Source organism: Hyaena hyaena, unplaced genomic scaffold (genome assembly GCF_003009895.1).
Source record: "Hyaena hyaena isolate Hyena2069 unplaced genomic scaffold, ASM300989v1 scaffold_131, whole genome shotgun sequence".
Classification (NCBI taxonomy): domain Eukaryota; kingdom Metazoa; phylum Chordata; class Mammalia; order Carnivora; family Hyaenidae; genus Hyaena; species Hyaena hyaena.
The window spans coordinates 1,303,547-1,322,476 of NW_024080761.1; the positions used below are offsets into that span (position 1 = coordinate 1,303,547).

Sequence of the window (18,930 nt, forward strand, 5' to 3'; positions counted from 1 at the left end):
TTAGAACCAGGCACAAAGAAAATGCAAACCTAACTGCTTTCCGGAGGAGCAAACCAAGTAAAACTCAAGACAATATTTGTGCCACGAGCAGGGAGCAGACGCTTGGGGCTGTGGAAACATTCCAAGGATTCATGTAATCTGGGAGGCTTCCTGAAGGAGGTGGGCTTGAGCTGAACCTTGAAAGGTAGGTATGCCTCAGATGAACATTAAGCAACAGGGCAATCATTTCAGACCAGAGGGAACAGTGTGAGCAGAGGATGGAAGGGCAGGCACCTGGTGAAGGGGTTGGTGCATGCAGGTCTTGAATACCTAGTGAGGGGATCAGCTGTCATCTGGGAGATCAGGGCCTCTCAAACAGATCCGGATGGGCTTTCATGAGGGGCTCTGGGGAGAGAAGCTGTGACTTTTGTAAAATTCTTTGACCCAGAGACAGCAAAGACACTGGAGTAAGCTGAAGATTTATGTTTTATTTTAAATATAAGAGGGGCATCTTTGGTTTGAGTTCCCCCCAAAAGTGGACACTGAGATGAGGAATCGAACAAGTGGTTCATTTGGGAGGCGATTTGGGGAAACAGAGGGAAACACAGGGAAACACGGGGACGTGAGGCCTGGGAAGAGAGGCCGCCAAAATGATGCATAATCAAGCAGGTGGCTGATGTGCGCCATGGATCCAGTCCCAACTGGATCTCAACTGGCGACTTCCAGGAGACGGTGAAGAACACCTGGGAACAGGAAGCTGGCACTTACCCGCCAACTCCCATTGGTCACTGGCCGAGGGGTGCTTGGGAGTCGGGCTCCAGACACCCTGGGCTTGAAATGCCCACAGGACCTGCAGTGGAGCCATCAGAGCTGGGAAAGGACCTTCCACACAGAGGAGATGGAGAGACAAGGACAGAGCCCAGACAGACGCAGAAATGCAGCAAGGAGCCCCGCAAGGAGCCAGAAGGGCAAGAGGAGTTTGCAAAAGAGGGGGAGAGAGTGCAGACGGATTTGGGAGGGCAGCATTCTGCACTGATGCCTGTCAAGGGTTTAGCGCGGGACTCGCAAGCTCTTGGTGGTGGAGTTCTTGGCTTTCCCTTGCATGTATGTGGATTTATGTAAATGCCTGGTACCATGTGACTGCGAGTAAAAATTTGTGTAATTTGCTAGTGGATGTTCTTAACCCCATTTTACAGATGGAGTAGTGGAGGCTCAGAGAGGTGAAGTCACCTTGCTCCTCCTGTTCTGCCTGAACGCAGAGCCCACGTTCGGTGTTTCCAGTGGGTGTGAGTGTCCCAGACAACATCTAGTTGGAGAGATGAGTGGCTCTCCTGTTGGAGAAAGGCTGGCCCCACTGGGTAAGCTGCACCCAAGAGCAGGAACCAGAGATGCCAAGCTTCCCCAGAGCTGGTGGGAAGAGAAGGGAGCGGAAAAAGGGCCACCACAGGTGTGGGCAGAGCTTCCGAGATGTTTCGTGATATGAGAGAAGTGGAGCGAAGGTTGGAGCAAAAATGGATGGAAAGGCCAGACTATAGGCCGATGGAGCTTGGGGACTGGGAGGGCCAGACCCAGGGGCCCTACAGGAGCGTGTGGGGGCCAGAGTTGGGGACCAAGCTCAGGACCATGACCAGCCATTTTTCCTTCCACCTCACACCGACAAGGACCAATCATGGACATGCAGAAAACAGGAAGTAGGGGCTGGTGGCTTCCGGCTGATGTCTGAGGCAATGACCACCAGGCCTCCCCCACATCCAGTCTCCCTTTCTCTCGGATAATAGCATATCCCTGTGTTTTAGATGAGCATGTGGCCGCCCTTGCCGAATATGACGGTTCCCGGCCTCCCTTGGGACTGGGCGTGGCCATTTGTCTCAATCCCACTGGCCGGACTGCGGAGGTGGTGGTGGCTATCAGGCAGCCCTCGAGGGGTCATGGCGAAGCTACTATGTGAAACGGGTCCGTATGGTGGAGACTTTCCACCAGCACTACTCTCATCTGGGAGAGAGAGCTACGCTTGCAACTCATTTAAATCATTCCTATCCCGACTCTCTGTCCTAATACAGAATCCAGCCACCCAAGGGAGCATGGCTTCCCACCCCTTGCGGGGGGTGGGGATGGGGGTCATTCTCTCCCAGTCCTTTTCCCCTGGTGGCATTTCCCATAACTAAGCATCATCTGTCTTCCTCCTCAACCTCGTCCAGCCAGTCTACCTGTTTCAAGAGGGCAGGGACATCACCAAACTCACAGGTAAACCCTGAGGCCAGCACAGGGCCCCCTGGGGGGAGGCCCAGCCCGGTGCATACCAGGTCCCTGCTCTCAGGAGCGCAATCAGCAAGACAACAAATCTCTAAGGCCCCAGTTCAGATCCTGGGAAATGGGATACAGGGAGTGAAGCAAGCAAAAGGAATGGATGAAGAGTGGGGAGTTTTTGACGGAGTAGTCAAGGGAGGCCTCTCTGAGGAAGCGACCTTGGAGCTGAGGCCGGGAAGACAAGGATGAACTCACTGTGGGAGAGCTGGGGAGCGCTCCAGGCAGAGGGAACAGCAAGTGCAAAGGCCCTGAGATCGTAATGAGTGGGGGGTTGTGTTTGAAGAACAGGAAGGTGACCAGTGTGGAGAAGACACAGAGACGGGGGCGGAGCCAAATCCTACGGGTCTTATAGTCAGTGATACGGGGAAAGAAGGGGCAGCCACGGCAGGTTTCAAGCTGGGGAAGGAGATGGCCTGATGTTCGTTATGTCAAGACCCCTTTGGCTTCTTGCGTTTGGGGGCAGACTGCAGGGACAAGACAGGAGGACAATTTGGGAGGCCTTTACATGCACACGGGCAGGAGATCTGGGGGCTTGGATCAACAGGCAGTCACAGAGGTGACGAGGCGCTGACCTTGAGGGCTGTTTTGCAGGTGAAATGGACTAGGTGTGGTGATCTCCTGAGCAGACCTAGGAATAAGAAGTCAAGGGCAAACTGGTTACTTGGGAGCTGATCCCAGAAAGCACCAGCAAGGAAGTGAAGGAAGACAGGGAAGAAAAAGAAACAAATATAAGAGGTGGTGAGAATCGAGTTGGGCAACGGGATTTCCATGCCACTGGGAACCCTGGGGAGCCCCATCCAAGGGGCCCGGGCTGGGGGCTTACCCACCAACTCCCAGCATCCCTGGTAGAGAGTTGTTCCCAGGAGCATTAACTACCCTTAGGGCAGCTGGCCCCTGGGTCTTGGCCAGAAAGTAACTGAATGGCGAATGCCAAGTTGGTACGGGCAGGGCACCCACTGAAGAAGCTAGAGAAGTGGCCAGAAGGAGACTTGGAAATGAATGTCTTGGCCACGACCTCTTGGGAACTGAACTGATAAACTGAGAGGGATTAGAGTGGGTCATGGGGGCCACACGATAATAGGGGATGGTCCTGGGGTTAAGGGACTGAAGGAGATCAAAGAGTTGGTGCCTATCACTCCTTCCTTGGACCAGTTTTGGCTGAGCAACTGGGACTTGGTGGGCGCGGGGGAGGGAGGGGGGGTGTGGATCCTGAGGGTCCTTGAGCTCAGGCAGAGGCCAGAGAAGACAGGCAAACTGAAGGCAATCAGATCTGTGTGCCCTCAGAGTGGCTTCTTGGGATCTCCTTTACCCTACCTGTGAAATGGGTTGTTGTGAGGATTAAGGGAGAAAGTGTGGAAGGACTCAGAACTCTAAACTTTCTAATGCCAGGGTCCCATCTTGTCGCTCCCCTGTCCAATGCCCCTCAGTGGCTGCTGATGGCTTTCAGAGGGGGTGGAAACTCCCCCACTTTTCCCTGAATGAACAGGGCTCCTCTCCAGGTGTCCTGGCCCAGCTCTCTGGCATCTGTCCCTTCTAACCCACCGCCTCCCATCTCCACGGGAAGACACATCCCTCCTCCCTCCCTTTGCTGCGGCTACCCTGCCTCCCTTCACTGCCTCGGCCCCAGGCTCATTCCTGCCTCTGGACCTTTGCATCTGCTGTTCCCGCAGCCGCCTGCAATGCCCTGCCCAGATCTCCACACAACCCACTCCCTCGCCTCCTTCGTGCCTTTGTTCAGTGTCCCCTCCCAGAGCAGCCCCTCCCCGCCCACCCTGGTCCAACCTCAGCTTTCTCCAACGTCACGTTCCACTTGCTCCTTGTCTCTCCCCTGGACCGGAAGCTCCAGGAGGGCCGGGTCTGGACCTGGCACCGTGGGTTGAGGCCGGGGCACATGATCCAGCACTCCGTAAACATGTGTTGAACGAGTGAATGTTTAACTGCCACGAGCAGTGAAACAGGACTCAGCCCAGACATCAGCTCCTGCAGGCTTCTTTCCAGCACCTCGCCTGAGCTCCCACAACCCCTCCGGCTTCCCTGCATTTGAGAACTTCTCCGACTTTGTTGTGGTTTCGGCTTTTTCTCTGTCTCCCCACCGGGCCATGAGGGTCTTGTGCCTTGAACTCTCACTGTGCACAGGTGGTGCTTGGCAATGATGAATCCATCAATTCATCAATTACCAACTGCTAACGGTCAGAATCAAGATGCGGGACACAGGGCAGGAAACCCTGGGGGTCCAGTGTCCCTCACTGCAGTTCTTGTGAAATCATTTTTCTATTGCTGCCAATGGCACATAGTAGGAGTGCATGAAACATTTTCTGAACAGATAGCTTACTGGGCACCAGGCACGGTTCTAAGTGCTTTGCCTGTATTCATTCATCCTCACAGAACTTGATTGCCACCCCCATTTTACAGATGAGGAAACTGAGGCTCAGAGGAGTTCAGCAACTGGCCCCAGGTCACGTAGGTAGTAAGCAGTAGAATCAGACCAGAACCAGGAGGTTGGACTAGGGCCTCTGTGTGCCACTGAGCTCCACTGCCTCTCAGGGGACAAACCACTCACATAAATAATAACAAGGGCAGCATCTCTTCCGTGCACCTGCTCAGTGTCAGACTTGTGCCGGATGCTCTGCAATCACCTGGTCTTCTGACCTCCACCATCCTCCTTGGGCAAGCGGTATTGCCTCCATTTCACAGGTGACAAAAGTGAGTCTCTGAGTGAAGGACGCACGTCAAGTAAGAGGCTCCAGGTCTCCAGGGCCTTCACAGAGTGGGAACGTTTGGAGACTGAACCTTGGCTCTTCTCCTCCACCTTTCTGCACTCAGTTCCCCATCTCCCAGCCCCCATTGTCCCCTTTGCGTAGACCCAGAGCCAAGGCTAACCCCACACCCCTGCCCCCAGCCCCCCAGCCCACCAGCGACCTGCTGGCCCTTCCTTATGAAAAACTTCTCTTTGTCCTTCCCTTCTCTCCCCCAGCCAATTACTATGTGATCAACTTGATTGTGGACGGATTTTGGAAATATTTTCACTGCTTTAAACGTTTTTTTCCTTTCAAAGAGGGTTACAGCTCCAACAGCAGGAGGAAGAAAAACCCCTACCCCAGAGGACCAGGGATGCAAATGTAAAACCAGAACCGACTGGATTAAAGAATCAAAACTGAAACCCTCACAAATAATAAAACTCCTCAGAGTTCTGGCCTCGGAAGGGCATGGGTCTTTGAGGCTGCCCCAGGGTGGGGTTGGGGGCTTTGCAAACACAGAAAATGCTGCGTATCTTGCTTCTGTGATAAGATATAAATCCTGCTCTGATACCTTTTCCTAAGGATGCTGAGAGAAGTTCTCTTCTCCATCCTTTGCTGGGCAATGGACTGGAGTCTGGGTAAGATGGACAATTGGGTTCATGCAGCAGGTCCAGTGGGTGGAATTCACTGTGAGCTCCATGTGGGGCCAGAACTAGGGCTCAGTATGGAACCAGGATCGTGAGTCAGTATGGAGCCAGGAGTATGACTCAGTCTACAACAAGGATCAGGGGTCAGTCTACCACAAGGTCAGGGCTCAATCTAAGATCAGGATTGGGGCTCGGTCTGAAGCTAGACTCAAGGCCTAGTAGGAAACAACATTCAAGGTCTGACAGAAACCCAGGTATGGTTAGTGTGGGGCTCAGTCCACGATCAAGACTGGGATCAGAACACTACTCAGGTCCAGGATTATATCTGCTCTGGGATCAGGGTCAAGTTTCAGTGTGTGACGAAGGACCAGGACTCAGTCTACAATCAGAGTCAGGATTCAATGTGTGACTAGGATCAGGATTTAACTTGGGTCGTTAAACTACAAAAAAAAGTCGTTAAACTACCACTGCCTGAGACCATGGGTGAGTCACTTCACCTTCTAGGCCTCAGTTTCCTCTTCTGTGAGGTGGGGATAATTATAACTCCCATCCTGAAACCTTCCATAGTTAAATGTCAGGCCAAATGAAATAGCGGATGTCAGCAAGCTTTGCAAACGGTACGGTGTTGGGCAGATGTTTATATAAACACCCCGGGGGGAAACCCCAAAGAAGGTGGACCATGGAAAAGTCCAAATGCCACCTAGCCTCCTACTCCACCTTTTACCCAAGTTTCTCTTCTGCCTGTAAAACTAATAATAGCCAACAGTTACACACCAGGGCCTTGGGCTAGGCACTGTTCTAAGAACTTCACATATGTTTAATCTTCAAACAATCCTATGAAGTAGATACTGTATTATCCCTATTTTCAGATGGGGAAACTGAGGCAGAGATAAGTTAAGTAATTTGTAGAAAGTATCTGATTCGAACCTAGGCACTTTGGCTCTTAAGTCTATGCTGAGTGTAGGCACAGGGTCGGGGGCGGGTAAGGGATGAGTCTGGGAGATTCCTCATGGAGCAGACAGACAGGGGTGACAGATGCAAGTCAGCACCAGGCCGACGGATGACCCGTGGCCCTCAGCAGCTGCCTTTCCCCAGGAGGCTGTCTCTCAGCAGACCCCACTCCCACAGGGGACATAAAAGGCTGGGGGAGGAGGGGGGGGAGGAGTTGGTGGATGGCATTAAGGCATTTCTTTCAACTTGTTTGTTTATGGAAAGAAATTTCAGGCCAGCTGCTGAAAACCTGTATTTTATGGGTAATTTTTCAATTTATTTCACACTGGTATTAAAAACAACAACCCAACCCACCACGGAGGCTATGACTCTACTGGGGTTGGCGAGGGAGGGGCGGCTGGCTTAAAGCAGCTCCTTTGTTTGCCTGAACAGCCCAAGGACAAGGCTGCTTGCCCTCTTCCCTTGGGAAAAACCAGACGACGTGAAGAATGAAGACAGGGCATGATGCAGAGGTTGTGGTTTCACAGGAGAACAGGATGAAGTTCCGCGGAGGAAGGTGGGGGGCAGGGGGTCAATGCCTGTCTTTTATAGATGATGAGCTTGAGACAGAGATAATGAAAATTGTTAGTAAGAACTTATTCTGGATGAGACTTTGCTTTTACCTCCCACCTCACATGTGGTCATGACAACTGAGATACCGTCTTGGTTTGGGGTTGCTATGATGCAGACACGGAGACAAAGATGTGAGTTCAAGAAGTTTATTTGGGACGGGGTCCTGTGAAACATGGGGCTGAGAATAAGTCCCGAAACAGGATGCGAGGACAGCCCATGAAGGGTGGGTCATCAAGACAGGCACCAGTGGGGACCCCTGGAGCTCAACCCTGCTGGAGAGTTCTGGGAAGCAGCATAGAACATTCCTCAGGCTCTCCCACCTATGAAAGGAGGGCTTTGGGGTAACTGTCCATCATTGGATATCTCCACTCTACCACTGAGTCTACCAGCAAGATTTTCATTTTTCCCCCAGTCATTGTATTGTTCAGTTTTATACTTTCTATTTGGCTCTTTGTAAAATAACTTCTATTTCTTTGTTGAGATTTTCTATGATTTCATTCATTTCAAAAGGATTTATAATTTCTTGGCAAAGCACTTTTTGGATGGTGGCTTTAGAGTCCTTGACAGTACTGACTCATCTTGGTTTTAGCATTAGTTGATTGTCTTTTCTCATTCAAACTGTGGTTTTCTGGTTCTCAGTATGACGGGCAATTTTCTATATATCCTGGACCTTTAGGCTATTCTATTAGGAAACTTCAGGTCCTATGGAAGTCTTTTATTTAACAAGCAGTTTCACTTTTTCGGTGTAGCATGAAGGTGATCACCTAGTTCTGGAGGCTCTAGTTGCCATGACCATTTAGTTTCCAGAGCTCTTGCATTTCCCTTCTGGTCTGCTTAGTTCTTCTGATGCTATTGGGGTTACTATAAGCCTGATACCAAAACCAGACAAAAACAGCACAAAAATTATATATAGGTCAATGTCTTTCACGAGTATAGATGCAAAAATCCTTATAAAGATATTATCAAGTAGAATTCAGCAACATATAAGAAGAGTCATACACAATGGCCGAATGGGGTTTATTCCAGGGAGAGAAGGTTAGGTCAATATTCGAAATTCAATCAATGTTCTACATCAACAAGCTAAAGAAGAAAAATCACAGGATTATATCAATAGATGAAAAAGAAAAAGAAGGGGCGCCTGGGTGGCTTAGTCGGTTAAGCGTCCGACTTTCGCTTAGGTCATGATCTCGCGGCTCGTAGGTTCGAGCCCCGCGTCGGGCTCTGTGCTGACTGCCGGCTCAGAGCCTGGAGACTGTTTCAGTCTGTCACTTCCTCTCTCTCTGGCCCTCCCCTGCTCACGCTGTCTCTGTCTCTCTCCTAGAAATAAATAAAAATATTAAAAAAAAAAAAAAGAAAAAGAAAAGAAAAAAGCCTTTGACAAAATTCAACACCCACTCCTGACTGAAAACTCTCAGGAAAATAGCAATTGAGAGGAACTTCCTCAACTTCATAAAGATTATCTACAAAAAACCTACAGCCAACATCACAGCTAATAATTAAAGACTGAATGCTTTCCCTGTAAGACTGGGAACTAAGATTAGGAACAAGGCAAGCATGTCTGCTCCCATTACTCTTATGCAGCATAGTGCTAGAAGTTCTAGCCAATGCAATAAAGCAGGAAAAGGAAATAAAAGGAACATAAATCAAAAAGAAAGAAATAATACTGTTCCCTACTTACCGGTGACATGTTATCTTTGTTGGAAAACCCTAGAAATCTATAAAAATACTCCTAAAACTAATTAGCAAGCTAGCAGTATACAAGATCAATACATAAAAATCAGTTGTATTTCTATGTACTAAGAATGAACACATGGGGTAACAAACTTGAAAATACAATACAATTTACAATTGTTTTTAAAAAGGAAAGAAAAATTCTTAGGTATAAATCAAATAGAACATATGTAGGACTTGAAAATGACAAAACATTTATTCCATAAAAAAGTCAAAGAAGATCTCAATAAATGGAGATATTTACCATGTTCATGGATTGGAAGACTCAACGTGGTCAATATGTTAATTCTTCCCAAATTGAGATACATGTTTAATGCAATTCTGATCAAATTCCCAGCAAGATTTTTTGGTAGGGTATAGACAAAATTATTATACAATTTACATTGAAAGGCAAAGGAACTAGAATAGCTAAAACAATTTTGAGAAAGAATAAAATGGATGAGATCAGTCTTCCCAACCTCAAAATTTCAGTAATCAGAACAGTGAGGTATTGGCAGACAGAACAACAGAGTCTGCAAAACAGACGACTCAGAAATAGATTCACACAAATATGCCCAATTAATTTTTGACAAATGAGCAAAAGCAATTCAGTAAAAGTAGGACAGCCTTTTCATCAAATCACACTGGAGCATTTGAATATCCATAGGCAAAAAATGAACCCTGACATAAATCCTATTCTTTATGCAAAAAGTGATTTAAAATGGATCATGAACTTAAATGTAAAATGATATAACTTCTATAAAAAAAAATAGGAGAAAATCCTTGAGACTTGGGAGTAGGCAGAATAAGAGAGAATAAGACTAGGCAAATATTCTTAGACTTGAGAAGACTCTGGAAAGAGGATGAAGGGACAAATTATAAGCTGGGAGAAAATACTAGCAAACCACATATCCAACAAAGGACTTCTGCATGGAATCAAGAACCTTTAAAATGCAACAGTAAAGCAAACAAACAAAAACATTCTAATCAAAAATGTGCAAAAGACACACACAGACATTTTGCCAAAGAGGATATACAGAAACTTGTACGCCAACATCCATAGTAGCTTTGTACTTAATAACCCCAAACTGGAAGCTATCCAAATGTTTTTCAATGAGTGAATGGCGAAAGAAACTATCGTACGCTCATACCATGGAATATTACTCAGCAGTAAAAGCAAGTGTTAATCATGCAACAAGTTGGACAAATCTCAAGAAATTATGCTCCACCAAGAAGCCAATGGCAAAACGACACATACTACACGATTCCATTATATAATAACGGTGTAACAATGTAATTATAGGAATGAGGAACAGCTTAGTGGTTGTTAGGGGTTAAGGTGGAAAGGAGGAAGTGGATAGAGTCATAAAGGCCTCATGAAGGAGTCTTGTGCCAGTCTAGTTCAGGATCTTGATGTGGCGGTGGTTACACAAAGCTGCACGTGAGATAAAATTGCATCCCAGGAAATTCTTCAATCCCTGGCACACTGAGACAATTGGTCACCCTAACAGGGGCCATCTTGTAGCCCTTGCAGCCCCGAGGAAAATGTTGGACTTCACCTGGAAGAAAATCCGGGTCCACTCACTGCTTAGGAAAAATAACTTGCAGGGGTCAGAGCCAACATAGGCAAGAACTACTGCATCATTAAGTCAAGAATGCGAGTGGTCCAGTGTGACGGAAGGGCCGGATGTTCGCCACACTCATGGTTTTCCTCCTGAGCACACAGCTAGACTACATTTCCCAGCCACCCTTGCAAGTAGGTGTGGCTTCATGACTGAATTCTGGCCAGCAGCAGGTGGGGGACATACTCTGTACCTCTTGTAGGTGACCTTCCATGCCTTGCGCTTTCTACAGGGAACTTTAAGCTGCATACCGAGAGAGCAGGGCAGAAGCTGGGATTAGCCCGAGACCTGGCTATCCAAGAAAGAGAAGGATTTGCTCATCTGGAACACCCGATATGCCTATAACGTGTTGCAGCCATCATACTCATCTTCATCTATTTGGGACAGTGTCATGTCGTTCCTAACTGAGGCACACCTCCTGGAACCTCATCAGCACCAGGGGCTTCAATGTCCTCCCTGGGTGCTTGTGCTGGGAGAGAGCGTCCAGATGGCAGGCTACGATTCCCAGACAGCCCCATAGCTGCAGAGACCCCAAGACCCTCAGAGCATCTCAGAGCAGGGTAGAGGCCTGAGTTCTGGCTCACAGAATCCTAGAACTAGCTGATCATCAAAGGATCGTAAAACTCTCGGAGAACACAAAATCCTATCCATACCACCAAACAAATGGGGAAACCGAGCCCATGAGAGCCGGAGGTACTTGAGGCGAGTGAGCCCTCGTTTCATCCGTTCTTTTACTCACCGCAAAAAATATTTATGAAGCACTTGTGTGTCCGGCGCGTAGGGAAAATAGAAGATTCCTGCCCTCAAGGAGCTTACAAACAAGCAGACGGCAAACATGAACAAGACTATGTACTCGGTACCAGGGAAGATAAAGCAAGATAAGGGGATAAAGGAAATCGGTGTTCTGTTTTCTCTGGGGTGCTCAGAGAGGGCCTCTTTGAGGAGGTAGCCTTGAGCAGAGACAGGCGCTGAAGATATCTCAGGAAGGATTCTCCCGACCGAGGGAACAGCAAAATGTCCCGCTGAGGACACATGGCAGGGCCTGGGAGACCGGAGGCTGAGAAGCTGGAGCGGAGGGAGTAGGGGGAGAAGCGGGGAGAGGCTACAGCCTGCAGGGCCGTCCCTGCACCACCTCCCATGCCCCCTGCTCTTCCCCAGTGCTGCTCACAGGGGCGCTGTCCTGCTCTGGACTTTGGAGACTTGAGGGGCGGGTAGGAGGGGACTGGGTAAGGGCTGACTTTCCAACCTCCTGATGTTTGATCTCCTAGGGTCGCCTTATTTCTCCAAGTACCTAATTCCATGTGTAAACCAGGAGACTCCTGCCTCCGGAGAACTCATTCATTCATTCATTCGTTCACAAGCATGCTGACTCCTGCTCTGGGTCCCTGCTCTCCAGGGACCTGGATATGACCTCATCTCTGGCCTCGAAGACTTGACAATCTAGAGAGAAGCACAGAGACATCAATAGTCACCACCTGGTGGGGTCCAGGCTGTGATAAAGAGACTGCAGGAGGCTGGGATGAGGGGCACATCCGGGCCGGGGGGCCTGAATGAGTCAGTGAAGAAGGGGGATGGGATGTTGGCCAACATTCCATGGAGAGGCCACATGGGAAAGGCTCAGAAGTGTGGGAGGCCTGGAGGTGTTGGTCAAATACTGCAGGGAGCTGAGATCTCTGTGATCGAAGACATGAAAGGTGGGGTGATGGGGAAGGCTGAGATCAGAGAGAGCAGAACACGGGGGCTCTGTAGGCTGAGGAAGAGGAGATCCACGCTGGAATGGCTGGATGCCCATCCCACCTTAGTCCATCCCACCTCTGTCCTAGCCTTGCTGGGCTGCCTGAGCTAAGCATTCCCTGATCCCAAGGCCTCAGTGACCCCATCTGTGAAATGGAGCCATTTGGGTGGAATGGCTCCGACATTCTGCCAAGATCCCAGGATGCTGTCTGCCAGTGTCTGTGGAGCCTCACATTAGAATGGCCAGGCCAGAGCTCCCTCTCTGTGTGTGTCTCCTTCCCCCTGACATGCCTTCAAATGTCCTCATTGCACTGGGGACTCACCAAGGATGACAAGAAGGGGACGGAGGTGACAAGCCACACGCCTAGGAAAAAGGAAGGACAGCTGTTCACCAAGAGGCTGTCTGTCCAAGGGTACGTTCCTCTGTGTCCTGAGCAGTGGCTAAGAGGGCAGCGCAGGACCCAGACAGGACACTGACCTGCTGTGAGCGGCCTTGGCAAATGGGTCAGCCTCTCTGACTTCTTTCCTCCCCTGTAAAGTGGGTGGGGCTAATCGGGATAAAACCTCACCGGGTTGCTCTGAAGGTTATATTATGTGTCAAGTGCTTAGCACAACTCCAAGCACACAGGCCTCAATAATGATCCTACCGTGGATACTGCCGGGATCATTTTCAGTGGGCGGGACAACAGGAGGCAGGAGTGCGCTGTCTGCTGGGTAGGCGGAGGGGCCTGGCTCTGCAAGGGTTAAAACGGAACCGGCTGCTCCCGGACCTGCAGATAAGGTTGGCAGAAGCAGAGTCCAGGTCCCCCAGACCCATCGCAAGTGAATTTATGAGGTGCCGGTCACTTCCAGTCAAAGATGAGGGGCTCCCCGCAGGCTGCGCAGGAAATATGCAGGGTCAGTGGCCAGAAGGGACTCAGAACGAGGCCGCGCAGAGAGGGCGCAGACCAGACGGTCGGGGAAAGAGGCCACAGAGTAGAGGGGGGTCGTGAGACTAAGAAAAAGAGGGGAAGTGCAGGAGTGGCCATGAAGGGCCTGGCGCAGAATGAAGGAGCCATCGAGAAGGAGAAGAGCGAAGATCGGCGGCCGGAGGGAGTGGGGGCTCGGGAAGTGCGGGGAGCGCCAGGATGGGGGTCACCGGGCGGCCGCGCGCCGGTACCTGTGTCTGGCGGCCCCGGCGGCGGTGGGTCTGTGAGTGGGGCAGTGCAGGGGGCGGAACGACGCCAGACCGCGGACTGCGGCTACACCCGCCGACCTCCGGACCCCCGCCAGGCGACCCCCGCCCCCCGCCGCGCGCGCGCGCCTCCCGAGCGGGTTAACGCGCCGCCCTGCGCGCCGGCTCCTCCCCGCCGGTGCAGTGTCCGCGCCCCGCCGACGCCCTCACTCGACCTGGCTGCCGGCCCCGGGGCGGACGGCGCGTCCCTGGCGGCGGCACCGAGCCCGCGCCCCGCGGATGCGCCCGCGCGCCCAGAGCAGCCATCGGGCCTCCCGGGGAGCCCCCGCGCGCCCGCCCCGACCAGACTGCCCAGATGCGGGCGCCACTCTTCCTGTTGCTGCTCGTCGCTCACGCCGCCAGCATGATCCCCCTGAACCGAAGGAAGAAGCAAGGTACGAGGCGGCAGCGGGCCGGGTGTCAGGTCGCACGCAGCGGGGCAGACAGGGAGATGGCCCTTGGGACAGCTGGCTGGTGGCCGGCGTCCGGGGCCGCTGACTCCTCCAGAGACAGCCGTCGGACCCACTTTACAGATGGGGAGACTGAGTCTCCAGGGTGCCTGTGGAGCAAGCTGGCCCGAGGAGGCTCTCCAAGGAAGGAAGGGGCTGCAAGGGCTCGCGCACTGACCCGCTCCCCAGAGCTGCAGCATTGCTGAGAAGGAGGGTGGCTCTGTGCAGAGATGGGAAGCCCAGGATACTGGGACTAGGGGACAGAATGACTGGCTTCGAAGCCATGCCAAGTATCCATGCTGAGCCAGGGGAAGACATATACAGCCCCAGGGCTAGGCGTCCAGATGCCCCAGACTCAGCCCCACCATTGACCCTGACTCTGGTCACCTCCCGGAAGGCAGCGATTCTCAGTGGACTCCCCCTTTGCTAAGGACATGAGCTTTGTGAATTCAAGGAGATCTGAGACGTGAGTTCAAGTCCATTGATTCTAGGATGACCTGGAAGAAATCCCAGAGCTCCCCCAGGTTCTCCATCTTGACCTCCTAGGAACACTAAGAAGATAACCCAAGGTTCAGACTATAAGTGAACCGGGGACACAGAGGGGACACTTGCATCCTCACTGTGAGAGTCAGAACATCCTTGGGAGGTGGGTTTGAGGCCATCCCTGCAGAGTGGGGACTGGCAGAGACTGGGGCTGAGGAGGGCAAGCAGGCGGGCAAGTCTCCTCCCGAAATGGTGCCAGTCTGAACCAACCTTGGGATCCCAGCCATGGTGCCAAGGATTTCCTTTATCAAGGGAGACCCCACTGCATCCAGCCTACAGCTGATGCCAGGGCTCAGGCGGGTTAGGTAACTTTGCTAAGTTGTCCGACAGGTGAGCGGAAGACCCAGTGTCTTCCTTTCCAGCTGTGGTGTTAGGTCTGAGGAAGGCTACATGGGGATAAAAAAGAGAGTCTGCACTCTAGGGCCTTCTAATCCACTTGAGTGAAACGCCGGGCACAGACGCAGTCACAGCTGGAGTGGAACAGGAAGCAGAGGGGCTATGGGAGAATTGGGAGCTGGGATTGGATGGGGCAGGGAGCCTGGCCCAGAGGGCTCCAATCTCTGGTGTTACTGAATGGAGGGGCCCGGAGGGGAGGAGACGTGGGTGGGCTTCAGGTAAGCCAGGGCAAGTCTGGGACCTCATGGTCCTCTGGGGATGGCCCTCGTATCGTGGCTGAGTCTATGGGTTCTGGTGTCAGCCTGCCTGCATCCAAATCCTGGCTTCCCCCGTTACCAGCTGAGTGACCTTGGGGAAGTCACTTTGCCTCTCTGAGCCTGGGTTTCCCCGCCTGAGGTTCTTTTAGAAATTCTCTCAGATTTTTCTCCGTTTTAAAAGAGACCAAAGAAATAAAGATAAAAAACTTTAACTCTTCTCTAAAACAAGAATAGGAATCTGAAGTATCTAACTCACAAGGCAGATGTGGGGAAAGACTGAATGAATTAGGGTGTATGTTAAGGGAGTAGCCAAGTACACAGGCTCCTAGTGGGCACTTATAAGGATTAGTCATCATTTCCTGCCCATGGCGTCCCTGGCTACTCACAACAGCCTACTGGGGTGGGAGGCACTTAGAATCTGGATGAGGATTCAGAGAGGGAAATTGACTTGTACAGGGTTGCACAGCAGGTAAGTAGCAAATCAGGCTCTAATCCTGAACCATCTGGCAGGAGGTCTCCTGAGCTGTGTTGGTTTTCCCTCCCCGAGCCTCAGTTTCCCTATCTGAAGAGGAGCTGGTTTGGGAGATCTTTAAGATGCTTCACGGTCCTAAAAAGACAGATACACACACACACAGAATAAATAAAAAGAAAACTTCCAGTCCCTTTCCCCATCCAGTGGCTCGGTGAGGAATTGGGCATGGCAGCTCCTGACGCTGCCCCTGTTTGGCAAGGGGGCTCTTGACGCCCCTTCCTGAAGCAGTTGACATCTTGTGTATGGAACACGAACATGCTCCCCCATCCGGCATCTCCAGGGAAAGGCCTGGGGCTCACCTTACCATGCAGGTGCAGTGGAGAGAGCCGTGGACTTCAGTCCCACCCTGGCTCCCTTTGTACTGCATGACTTTGGCCGAGTGGACTCCTCCCACTCCTGCCTACATCAGTTTCCCCACTGGCCCTCGGATGGGGGTGAGAGGTAGGATCCCGTAGCATATTACGCTGGGTGGTTATAGGAATCCTGGCCATATAGGGTTGGGAAGTGCTTGGTTTAGCAGATTTCTTGACTGCAGGACTTACCAGAGCATTTATGGTGAAGCGTTGGGAGTAGACAGCAGGACCTTTTCCAAACTAATTACGCAGCAGAGGCCATTTTTTGTAAGACGGCTGCTTGGAAGACTCCACAGGACATCCCTGAGGGTCTTACCAGCTTTGACATTTTCCTCTAAACTTCAGGAGAGTGGGTCACAAAGGCCCCTGGGTATTGGCCGTGCTTCATTCATCCATTCCTTCACTTGTTCATTCGACAAGTGCTACAGGCCCTGCGTTAGGCAGCTTGGAGATGCCAGGGTGCACAGCTGCCAGGGTGGAGGGGTGCCCCTCCCCTGACTTCCACAGCCTCCCCTCTGCGCTCAGTCCTTAGCCTCAGCCTTCCGCGCGGCTCTGCAGGCCCCAGCAGGCTCCCCGCCCCCCCGCCCCCCCCCCGGGGGCGCCGCAGACCCACGATTCCTCCAGCTCTGGCGTCACTGGTTTTTTTTTTCTTTCTTTTGATGAAACCCAATTTTTCTGTTTCTAAGACAAGCAAGAATGAAAGAAAAGGCTTGAGAAAGGTTCTTGGATCTCGAGTATCTCTTACAAAACAGCATGGTGATTAATTAAGTGTAAATGAATCCGAACCAGATGGAAACATTTCTCTTGAAACGTGCTGGGGTGTCCTGGTGATGGGACCATCAGGGAGTATGAGGGGGCTCTGGTCGGCACCCCCCCAACCCCGATACGGAGCTTCATTTCTGCAATGAGGAGAAGACAGGCTGTGAGTGACTTCCCTGATGGTCAAGGCCTGCTGGGGAGGGGGCCTGCTGGAGGTGAGAGGTTCCCCCCATCTGCGTGGTGCTTTGAGATCCTTCTAGACCTGAGGCAGCAAGGGGCAGCGGGAATTCAGCTCTGGAATTCAGACAGCCCTGGGTTCAAATCCTGAGCCCTCTCCTACCCTAGATGCGTGACCTTGGGCCGGCCACAGGCCTTGTCCAATCTGTGATTCCACATCTGTGAAATGGGAACAATTGTACCTACCTCTCTGGCAGTCGGGAAGATTCACCACAGTCCCAGGGGGAAGGTGTCTGGAAGCATACAGTAGGTGCTTCACAAAGATTCTACTACTTCCCCCCCTCCCATTTTACAGCAGGGTGGGATGCTCTCTGGACTTGGGGTGAGGGCCTCTCACGTGAGTCAAAGCTCACCTCTGCCCTCCTCCCTGCCGTGAGCCTTTTTTTTTTTCTTTATCTGTCAGAAGATTGTGGCAGCGTCTACACTGGGGAGAGGGGCGGGGTGAGTGTACTAATTCTCTCTAAGTTGCAGAGCCTGCGTGGACAGCCAGGCGGGCAGCGCGGTCCCCTGTGCATAGCAGAGATGCCGAGACCTGGCAAGCAGGTGTCCGAGGCAGTGGCAGAGATGGGGAAGGACCCAGGTTTCTGGTCTCCAGGGCTGGGCACGGAACAAGGTGCATCCCCCTGAAATGCTGGCATCCAGGCGATGCCAGGTAAAGAGGAATGTCAGGGGCAGCCCTGGAAGGGGAGCGAGTTGCTAAAGGGCAGGGGAGAGGGCTGCCAACCGCATCAGCAGGGGTCAGGAAAGGCGCCGCGTGTGGGCAGAGTGCTACTTCAGATGAGTCGTTTTGGCCCCTTTGGGCCTGGTTTCCTTCCTAACATATGGCTGGTTGAGGAAAGGAAAGCGGAATGCTTGGCACATAGTAGGGACTCAATAAATCGGGCTCTGCTCGCATGCTCTCTCCCTCCGCAGTCAGTTCTGGAGCCAAACTGCGCTCAGAGGAGATGCTGCTTTCACCTCACAGGCTCCCACCCTTGGGGGGAATCCACCTCCCCTCCCAGCTGGAAACCGCCCAGCTCCCACCCAGTCCCCAAAGGAGAGCCCGGGAGGCCGCTCAGTGAGGTCCAGCCATGCGCCAGGCGCTCCGGCCAAGGGGAATCCTCCCTGCCTGGCCCTGCCTGGTGTTCTACCCATTTACAAGACAAATGGACTGAGGCTCATCACGGGGCAGTGACTTGCCCAGGAACCCCCAACATCTGCGATGTGGGCCCAGGGTTTTGGAGGCTCCAAAGCCCATGCGTAGAAATGCAGATCGGGCCTGCTGGTGACTTGCCAGGGGCTGCAAGGTGAAGGCCTCCGGGAGGAGCCTTATCACAGGTGGGACTTGGGATTTTGTCAGCAGCGGGGGCAGCAGGGAAGGGGCCTCCTACGGAGGAAGGGAAGGCGTGGTCAGAGGGAAAAGCCAAAGGAGCTGGGCTGCCTGGGGAAGTGAAGGCCCGATTGCAGACAGGGCCAGAGAGCAGTCCTGGAGGGCCTTGGATGTCCCTCACATGTCACCATCGTCACGAGGAAATATTTACTGAGCCCCTCCTGGAGGCCAGGCTCTGGTCTAGGTGTTGACGAGGACAGCAGAGTTGCGCTCCCCGGTCCCTGCTATCAGAGGGCTCCGTGTGTCCTTGAGATGCCAGGAACGGGTCCATCAGAGAGACCGATGGGGACAGGACCCCGCAGCCCCTCAACACAGCCGTGAGCGGCAGGCCCGTGGCTTCCCTGGGCTCAGCTGAGCGATCGGAACCCTCGACGAGGGGGTGTGGCTTCGCCCAGGTGCCCTTATCCGTTCTGTGCTCCTGTGTCTCCGTGCCCATCTACCAGTTCACTGTTTATTCACCCATTTCCCGCCCGCGGGTCAGGGAGATACATTTCTTAAGTACAGCCAGCATTTTTGAATAAC

At 52.2% G+C, this 18,930-nt stretch overlaps 1 protein-coding gene across 1 annotated transcript in view; it reads left to right on the forward strand.

Moving 5' to 3' along the window:
* Nucleotides 1-13,829: 13,829 nt before the first annotated feature.
* The window catches only part of RSPO4 (R-spondin 4), a 34,054-nt gene continuing 28,953 nt past the window's right edge, over nt 13,830-18,930 (forward strand). The window contains exon 1 of the mRNA XM_039237715.1: nt 13,830-13,908. Coding sequence (XP_039093646.1) covers nt 13,830-13,908 — 79 coding nt within the window. The remainder of the gene's footprint in view (nt 13,909-18,930) is intronic.